The 10,066-nt window shown below is 39.9% G+C and overlaps 1 protein-coding gene across 1 annotated transcript in view; it reads left to right on the top strand.

Annotated features, from left to right (window-relative positions):
* Positions 1 to 6: 6 nt before the first annotated feature.
* The window catches only part of elp4 (elongator acetyltransferase complex subunit 4), a 61,601-nt gene continuing 51,541 nt past the window's right edge, over positions 7 to 10,066 (top strand). The window contains exons 1-3 of the mRNA XM_033642225.2: positions 7 to 203; positions 2,700 to 2,735; positions 9,724 to 9,845. Of these exons, the coding sequence (XP_033498116.1) occupies positions 26 to 203; positions 2,700 to 2,735; positions 9,724 to 9,845 (336 nt within the window). The 5' untranslated portion in view covers positions 7 to 25. The remainder of the gene's footprint in view (positions 204 to 2,699; positions 2,736 to 9,723; positions 9,846 to 10,066) is intronic.

Here is a 10,066-nt window from a genome sequence, read left to right as displayed (position 1 = left end):
CAGGCGTCACCACGTTACAAGCACTATGGCAGCCCCCATGAGCAGTGTGGGTAAACCGTCGGCTGAACGTCCACCGTTCAATACTACGAGTTTTCAGAAGAAAACGAGGAGCAAGTTAATTTCCATACCTGGTACCAGACCCTCGGTTCAAAATGGACAACTGTTAGTTTCGACCGGTGTCACGTCACTCGACTATCTGCTCGGTCAGTCTGCCGTTGAGACTTAACGTTACTGCTAGCTACACAGGCTAGCTGTGTTTCTTAGTGTAATATCAGGTAGACACATTGATGTCAGGTCAAAAAATAATGTTTTTATTAATTTGTCTAATAGGAAATGTGTGAATTAACACAGAATATGGTGTTTTGTTGCTGTCAGGGCAACACAACTTGGACTCAAAGTGTTAAAGTTAACGTTAGCATCACAGAGCTATGCTGCTTTCAGGCTTATTTAGTCGGGACCTACTTTCTAACTAATAATTTATAATGGATGGTTCATGGCCCACGGAAAGGTATTTGCTTGAAGTTGCTGTCAGCAGTGATTTCCCCTAAGCTGATGCCAGAAATGCAGCATGCTTAACTCTGTCATATTTAAACCCCCAAGAAACAAACTTGTCCAAAAAATGTGACATCCGTGTTTATTCTGAATGCATTAAAACAATGTGTTGATAAAATTGGCATGCCATGTTTTAATATTGAGGCTGCCAAATCCACTTAACTGATATAAAATGAGAACTAGTTTATGTTGTTGCGAGGTGAGATTGATGATTGATAACCTAAAACTAGTCAGCAAAAGTTGTGTTGTGTCATTAATTGACACACTTGTTACCGTATACAGGGTTTGAAATCAGCTCCAGCCACCAGCCACATGCTGGTAAAATATGCAAGTGGCTGCTAGATTTGCTTCACTCACTAGCCAAAAAACAATGGGAATCTTTTGTGTGGCTGGTAGATTTTGGAATCCACCAACCATTGTGGCAGGTGGACAAGAAAAGGTTAATTTCCAACCCTGCATATGTCATGAGTGCAGGGATGAACAGATGATAAAGCTTCTGCAAATATTTTATGTGGAAATTTTCTCTCTGGTTGTTCCTAAACCATTATTATGTGAACAAACATGTTCTTAAGGAGAGAATACATTTGGAATATTTAGAATTAGGTAAAACAACATTATCCCTGTCCTCATCTCCATTCAGGTGTTCTTTTTAAAGACTGCATTGGGTTGTTCTGTATTTATTTTTGGCCATATTTTAAAGCAATAGATAAAAGGTAAGTCGCTAACAACACTGCATGGCCCATATCTCCCTGCATCTTTATGCAGTTGTGAGCCCAGAAATGCTCATAAAACATCGGGAATTTGTATGTTTTCCTGTGTCTGAAAAGGGCCAATATATCTTCAGGTGCAAGATTTTTATGTAACTGATATGTTAGGGGTTCTGACATGAATGTTGTAATGTGTCAATCAAAACATTGTACCATGCTTGGTTTCTTGTTTATTTGTCCTTAAAAGCATTTTATACCCCGATCTATTTTATGCTTGTTCTCTGTAACATAATGGTGTTGTAATAAAGCAACAATATCCACAGAGAAGCAAGGTCTAGTAGAACCAGCTAACATTGTGGGTGTATTGATTGAATTTCATAAAGTAGTCAGAATAATCAGAAATCATCGGAAAGCCAGGGGCATAATGTGTGTGTGAGGGGGCCATGGCCCTTTCCTTACTTTCCACCTTCTTAGATCTGGCGCCATTGCTCAGACCACACCAATCTGTAAACTTAGCCCATGTGATCCTACACACATAAATAGACTCACAAGGTGAAAACAAAGCCAGCCCTACTGTCAGAGCTGGTAATAATAAATTCTTGCAAAAACCAGCGTGGAAATGTGTGAGACACCTCTTCAGTAGGCCTTTTTCATAGGAGACATTTTGATATCATGACACAGAAGGAATAGCACACATGTAAATAACAAAATTAATGATTTGAGGTTAATGCTCATTTAGCCACTTCGGTTTCAAGTGGTTCACAGTTATTTAAAGAGCGCTCCACACCAAAAATGAAAGCTATGATGGGCAAAGATTTGAGCATCCACACTGAGAACGATAACTATGGTAAGGATAGTAATAATGATGTGAGCATGGTGAATGATAATGTTCCTTAAACAGTGGCGCCAAGCATGCTCTTAACACTTCAGCTGTGACATACACTTAGAAAATGGATATTGATGAGCTGTTACTACTCCACAACAAAAAACTTGCCGCTGATTCTGAGGATGAGCCCCATTGCATTCCAGATGTCCTACTTTCTGATAGCATCTTTATAAAGACAATTAGTTTTATCAAATGGATGTGTTTTATTTTAACCTCAATGATGAGTCTCTTTGCAATGTCATCAGCCATGTTGAACATTACACATGGTAACACACAAATTACACAAATCCAAATTTCAGTCGGATTTTTACTGGCTGTATGTGTTTCTGTTGTTCATCAAATTTTTCTTAAAGTGATTCTGATGATTTTGTTCTCCATTTGTTGTTATTTAAGTTATGTGGACCCTGCTGTCCATTTGAGTTAGAACGATTTTAACACAATATATTTTTGGTCATTGTAGTAGCTGTTGTTCTTCATGTGGACAGCTGACTGTAATATGTGATTGATATTTATGAAAATACTAATATTGTTCCTTTTTTTGTCTTGAAAAACAGGTGGCGGGTTAGCAGTTGGAACAGTACTTCTCATAGGTGAGCCTCTCACTTGCCAAATTGAACACTGGTTTAAAGGTCCCATTAAATGGAATGATAACCTCCTTGTGACATATTTCCCAGGTCACAAGGACATAAGACAGTGAGGAATCAATTGTAAGTTCCATCCAATCAGCTGTCAGTTATGGAGACAAGGGTGTTGCATTTGGACAGAACAGCCTAAAAGTCAGGATAATTAAATATGTGTGATGACCTCATTGGTTTGACTTTTGTGTTACCTCATTAATGCAGCATGAAGTCCCCACTGAAGAGTGACTGTTTTCCATGAAATTGATATACTTGATAGCATTATCTATTATTAGTAGACACTATAACTATATGTTCTGGTGAGTGATTTTGCTGATGATCTCTTAACTTTTTATCAGATGCCAAAATCTTGAGTTAAAGCTATTTATCAAGAATAGCTTTGAGCAAATAATACACGATAGCGTACACAACCTGTGCTAAATAGAGTATGCGTGACTCCATGGTTCACGATACACAACATCAGGTGACTCTTCCTGACTCCAATTAGCCTTTTTGCCTTTAGGCTTCATGAGCATGTTTGATGTGTTTATCATAGTTCTTAAAGTAAAGTTTCAATACCTCAAGCCACGTCATTTAATTTGCTCTGATGAGTCATAGAAGGTTGCGAGTAATGTTACAGTAGAAGTTGCCTTGGATGACGTCAGCGCATTGGTGTAAAAAATGATACAACATACACAATACTAGATACTTAAAGCCAGGAAGATGCATATATGCTGCTCTTGTTTGAAGCAGTACAGCCTTACTATAGCCTTATGCTTTTGGCAACTCTCTCACTTATTAAGTTGTGTAGATTTTAAATGACACTACATTAACCTAACACTGAGAATATATAGCCAAAAATCTAATGTATACCCCATACTGAATTCAGCAGCACTTTTCAGTGTGCCTCAGCTAATGATACTGTCTGTCTGTTCTCAGGCTTTTTGCGGTTAGCGTGTCACCGTCTAGCAGAATGGCAAATAGACTCGTGACCTGAGGGTCTCTAGTTAGAATCCCAGGTGTTCACACGTCCACTGTGATCCTTAATTGATATGCTCATCTGCAGATGTGTTATAGAAGTTTTCGGAAGTACATTCAAAGCAAGTGGGTTTTCTAGGGACATAAATGTCTTCCCCTGTATTATTATTGTTATTATCATTCATCATAGGCTAGGCTATATGCACTAGTAGACAGTAAGGTTAAGGTATTCTTGTTTCCCCTTGAAGCTGTAATTTGTGTGTAGCAAAGGCCTATACCAACTGATGATATTGCTTTGCCCTTTAATTCACCCCCCCAATCGATGCAGGAGTCAGTGATTATACACTAATGCGTTCTTCCCTTCCATTTTGTGAATCAATGTACGGTTGGTTTCATCTGGTAATGAGAGACACAGTAAAGGTGAAATGCGTGTGTGAGCTCTCTTGTGTTTGTCTCTGAAAGAGTGGTGTGTGTGTGTGTGTGTGTGTGTGTGTGTGTGTGTGTGTGTGTGTGTGTGTGCATGTGCGCACTGAGCTGTCTGTGTGTCTGTTTTGTTGTGTGGGTGGGATGGGGGGAGTTTGGAGTGTGTGTTTGTTTGTGTTTGTTTCAGGCAGTCGTCTCCTACAGTCTGCCCCTTTAGCTGTGATGGCCTGTTTGTGAGACACAGACATAAAATTATCAGACTGCCTTTGAAGTGTCTTGAGCTGTCCATCCTGATTTGTCAACCAGAGGGGGATCAGCCCAGTATGGCTGCTGTCTGAAGATCTCTCATCTCTTGTGTTTTTCTAATAGAAGGAACAAAGCTTCCCAGCTCTTATTATGGTGACCATGTTTGGGTTCGTTTCATTAGTTCAAGTGAATGTGTTTTTTATTTAACGTACCCAAAATAATTACTGTTAAATCTGGCCTAATTGTTTTATACGTTAAAATATTTCAAAGCTTTAACGTGGACTTTGGATATGGGTTATCTTAGTTTTGAGCATAGTTTTGATTTATGACAATAATAACTATTTTTGAAAGAATTTCCATTGTAATTATCTGACAAAAAATCGGACAAACTAATGAGGTCTAATAGTCAGACAGTACAACATATTTATTTAGATGATGATTCAGGTTGCCTTCCAGAACAGGGACACAAGAGGATTGAAGCGTGTGAAAAAGATTGAAGGGGGAAAGTAAGAGAGGTGAAGAGGGCACACAAGACAACTAAAAGGCTTTTAAAAGCAACAATACCAAACGCACGTGGGACATTATGAAGGGGATGACTGGACTGTTAACCAGTCGGAAAGCATTAGTGGCAGACAATGAGGCAGAGTTTGCAAGTGACCAAGAGAATTTTTTCTCTGGGTTTGATAAAGGAATAATTGAGATCAGGTGAGGAGCACTTTTGAGTATCTAAATCAGAGGAAAGCCACAGGACCAGATAACCTCCATGCATTTAGTTTGAAAATATTTGCAGCCAAGCTTTTGGCTGTGTGGCAACCTATATATTTCAGTTTTCTGTTAACACACACATAATTCCTGAAATGTGGGAGACCTCACATTAAATGCCTCTTCCAGAAACAAGCATGTCGTAAGAAACTTGGGGATTTTCGTCATGGGGAGATGACTCCTGTTATTATGAAAACATTTGAAAGAACTGTGATTCAGCAACTCACTAATGAGGCTTTCACGTAGGGACCCACATTTAGATTGAGTGCACTTGACCCCAAAGCACTGGATGGATTGCCATTTAACTTGAGTAAAGGCAGCGAGTGGAGTTGCAAAGACATTTCTCAGTGACGCTGGTCTCCTGAAATCATGCCAAGCATGTGCAGATCTTATCCTATGAATTGCACAGCAACTGGTGATAATGTAGGAAGGCAGGCAAGAGGGTCGTTCTAGACATTGTCTCTAAAAATATAAACAATAGCAGGCATAATGCAAAGTGCAACTCCATTGTCTGGGCTGGGGATCTTTTGATTGGTGCTCTTTTCTACACTGTAGCGACAATATAAACAAATGGCACGTAGACGATGATGCAAGTGCACTGTGGTATGGACGTTGATGTAAAATCGGAGCAGCGAGGGAGTTGGGGAGGGGGTAGTTGTATTTGGGCACGGTACCAATCAGTTGCACCTAATATGAAGATGCCCTATGTCTGTAGGCAGCAAACTGCACACCAGTTTGTATCACAGCACAGAAGTTGCAGTTGAAGCATTTAGACAAGCCTAAAGCTACAGCTCGGGCTCTCTATTTAGATTTTATATAAATAATCAATATTTAATCCAATTCAGCCAGAGCTTCTATTGGCAAAGATGGTTTAACTAAAGGTTAATCCTTACGTGATTCAGTGGTAATGCACATTTCTCACATATAAAATACAGATAGTTGAAGTCAAACAGACATGTTCTACTTTCATGGTTACTATCTCAGGAGAACCTCAGGGACATGTAAGCACTCCCCTTCTCTTCACACTTTACAAAGACGATTGTAAAACTGATATTCCCAGTACTTTTATATTGAAGTTTTCAGATCATACTACACTGTTGTCTTTGTTGGAGGATGAGGATGAGAATGATCCTAGTGTTCATCAATATTGTACAGACAGATTAATGGAGTGGTGTGAATGGAATTGGAGAGAAATAATTTTTGATCTCCTAGTGAACTTGTTGATGCTGCTTTAGCCTGAAGTGCACTTATAGGTTATATCTGTAGTAAGGTACAACTGCACATTCACTTTCTTAAGAAACCGAGCTCATTTGGAGCAGACAAACAGATCCTATTATTGTTTTTCTGAGCTATAAAACAGTGTTATGCAGTGTGGACTGAGTACATGGTACAATTGTCTCTCTGTTCAGCTTAAAGCTAAACTGGCTAGACTGCTACAGATCTGCTCAAAGATTGCGGGTCAAACACTTCTGTCACGTTTTCAAACTGCATACACTTAACTTCCGCCTAAGGTTTCTTTGGCTGATAATACTACGTTAGACCCCTCCCACATTTTATTTGAAGAATACCAGGTTCTACAGTCCCACTGGCTCAGCTGAAAAGATTAAGGAACTCTTTAATTTCTCCGTCTGTCAGACTATTAAATCAGAGTTTGGGTCCTAAGTAGCCTCAGTGCACCTGCGTCGAACACTGAATGTAATAGACCTTTTTTACTTGACATTTTTTGTCACGCAAGGAACAACACAGGTGTGAATAATGAAATTAATAATGGCGGAATTCCATTTAGCTGCTTTGATTTCAGGATCCTTGTATCCTGTATGCTTGCTGACTACCCTTCTCACTGAAGCACTTCAACACAACAGAGCCATCATTTGTGTTATTAGTAACAGCTGTTTTTCCTACTATGAAAAATCAAAATGTCCGCTGTGAGAAAGGCCCATAGGCAGCACTGCATCCACTTTTTGTAATGTTTGATGAACTAAGTAGTGTTTGTAGTATGGTTTTGTTGGTTGACTGAATGTTGTGTTTTGTATTTATGTAAAATGTCTTAGGATGCAAGACACATTTCAGAACATGGTCTGGTAATAAAGTGAGATCAAATCGAGACTCTATAGCAACATGCGATGAAAAGACATAAACCCTGAAGGTACTTTATCACGATTACAATCACTTCTATAGGGGTGGGTTATATTAGGTTGCATGACAAAAGTTTAGTTCAGATCTGTGTTGTCCCACTAAAAGGAATTTCTTATGGTAGCATTAAAATATAAAACGTAAACATAGTGAAAAGACAATAACACAACTGACGACATTTAGTGCTGGACATGCAATACACAATACAATACAATGAATGTTAAAACAATGACAAATTGCAATGATAACAAAAGAGATAAGAAAATAAGGAGGATTTTTTTCAGCTGTAACTTTTACATTTGCAAGAGGCGATTGCAGATACCTAACAATTCCAAAGAGGCCAGTGCGTGAAAAAACGGCACGTTTTAATGTGTCAGCAGTCTTAATAATCATAACACCATGTGCCTAATAATACCAATAAACTGATCTGATAAAGAAGAACAACGGTCACAAGTTGAAGCTTAACAATAGAGATATGCTGGACATATACAGTATATAGGACTTGACAGATGCTGCTAATTGGCATTAAATGGTAACCTAGTATAGCCCACCTTTTGTAGCAGTACTTACAATGGTGATTCAGTTATTTTAATGAGTGCAGTTCCTATATAGCAGTAATTACAATGGCTATACAGTTATTTTAAAGAACAAGTGCTTTTTCATTCTATTTACCTGCTGTATGTCCTAAATGAATTTGAGCTGTTCAGTAGAAATGATATTGACCAAAGATTCATACAAGGGGGAAAACACCCTGACCTAGATATTTTGTCTCCTCCCCCTGCAGCTTTAGCAGATATGATTCAGGACTCTAGCACTCCCACTCCCCTGTTTGAAGGCAAATGAGACAGAGCCCCCCCCCTTACCTTAGTCAGAATCTGCAAAAAAAAAAAGAAGAAGAAAAAATCATCCCATGACTGTCCAGAGTGACTGATCTACCTCAAAGATATGACCGTCCCCCACCCCCTGTTGCTTGTATACCCCACCACCTCCCACCCCCTCCCTTACCCCCCGCCTCAACAGCCTAATGACTCCTGGAGGTTCCATTTGTAAGGCTCCCATAGAAACACAGCCACAATAGGCCCCATCTTGAGAGGGCCCATCTGGGAGTCTTTGTGGGGCCTGCTGAAAGCCACAAAGGCCTGCTGACCTAGAAACCCATCAATAAGAGAACAGGGAGCCCCACCGACAACAAATTGAAGAGCCATGGAATTTCCTGTGCCATCCTAAGTGCGTAGGTGAGGACATAGACCGGGAACGTGGGAGGGGGGAATTCTCCGGATGTTTGAGGATGACACGTCAGGATGTCATTCCCAAGCTGTCAGCTGTATGCCCACTACCTTAAACTGTCACTGCTGCCTTTGTCCTTGTGCCCACTGTTTGTCATTGTGTGGAGAGGCCTATGAAATCCTTACAAAATGATGATTGTGACAGGAAGCAGCAGCAGCATGCTGGGTAGAGTTATGTGCCCTGCTGGGGGGGTTCATGGTGATGATGATGCAGGCTTTTTTTTTTACGGGTTTGGGGTGTTGAATGACCGGGTGGCTGCTTTGTGTATACAGAGAAAGGCTACCTTTGGGAAAGTATGTTCAATGTTTAGAATCTCTTGCCCGTCCATTTAGTGTTTGAGACATCCCTTTAAATGAGACTATAATGTCATCACTCCAAGCTGAGAATTACCCTCCCCACTTGTTTTTAAAAGTCTCTCATATAACTTGTATATGCCTTTTAACCTACTTTTATGATAATAAATACATCTGATGTGAATGACAGTAGAAACATGATAATGAAAGGATGCCAGTGCCATCAGAATCCACACAAAAAACAGAGAGATTCAAGTGAACCAGATGTCGGGAAGCATTTTGAGGACAGGCGCTATCTTATCCTACTTCTGCCTCCTCTTGTCAGTTGTCCTGACATCTGGGGCACCTTTGCGTTCGGGGTGAGGTGTCAGTGAGTGCTTAAGACAGGTGCCTCCCTCTCACCTCCAATGCTGGTTGGGGATATGATAGGTGGACAGGAATACTGTGAAGACCGTAACAAGAGAGCTGAAGATGTCAGCCCCACTTTGATAGTCCGGTCACATGTTTCTGTGCCATGTCGATTGCCACTTCATCTGTTCCCTACAAAAGGTAGCCCGAATATGGTCCTTATGTCAATTACAGTCAACAACTGTGATGAGGTGATAAACTTCTGGATCTGTGGTGTCTGAATGAATGGTCAGAATGCGACAACACCCAATGATAGACTTGAGGTTGATATATTTTTCATAGGGAAGATGTTGTATCTATTTTATCAGTAAATAATTTCCTTAAGCCTTGTGGACACTGTTAGCAGGATGGCATTGACTGACAGAGTGTGTGTTTATAAGTATTCCACATGCACTTAAATTCTGATTGTTCTTGGCTTTTTCTTTTTTTAGAGGAGGACCGATATGATAGCTACTCTCGTATGATCTTGAAGTACTTCTTGGCAGAAGGGGTGGTGTGTCGACATGAACTGTTTGTGGCGGCAGCTCAAGATAACCCAGATGACATCTTACAGGTATGAAAGGAGGTGCCGTCTTTTCTGTAAGCTCTTAGAAATGAAATAAGTATTGTGTATTTTTTTTTCAAGCTACAAGTCTTGACAAACCATCCACAAAGATGGCCTCAATATGTCTTCTTTAACGTCATCCTTGTACAACTGTTGTTCTGTCAAAAAGACATTTTAGAAAACTTTTGTTTACCTTTTAGTCATGAGAAGATGTTGGAAATATTCTGCCG

This window comes from Epinephelus lanceolatus, chromosome 2 (assembly GCF_041903045.1).
Source record: "Epinephelus lanceolatus isolate andai-2023 chromosome 2, ASM4190304v1, whole genome shotgun sequence".
Taxonomy (NCBI): Eukaryota; Metazoa; Chordata; class Actinopteri; order Perciformes; family Serranidae; genus Epinephelus; species Epinephelus lanceolatus.
The sequence above is the reverse complement of the archived record's forward strand: the minus strand, read 5'-3'. Positions and strand labels throughout refer to the sequence as shown.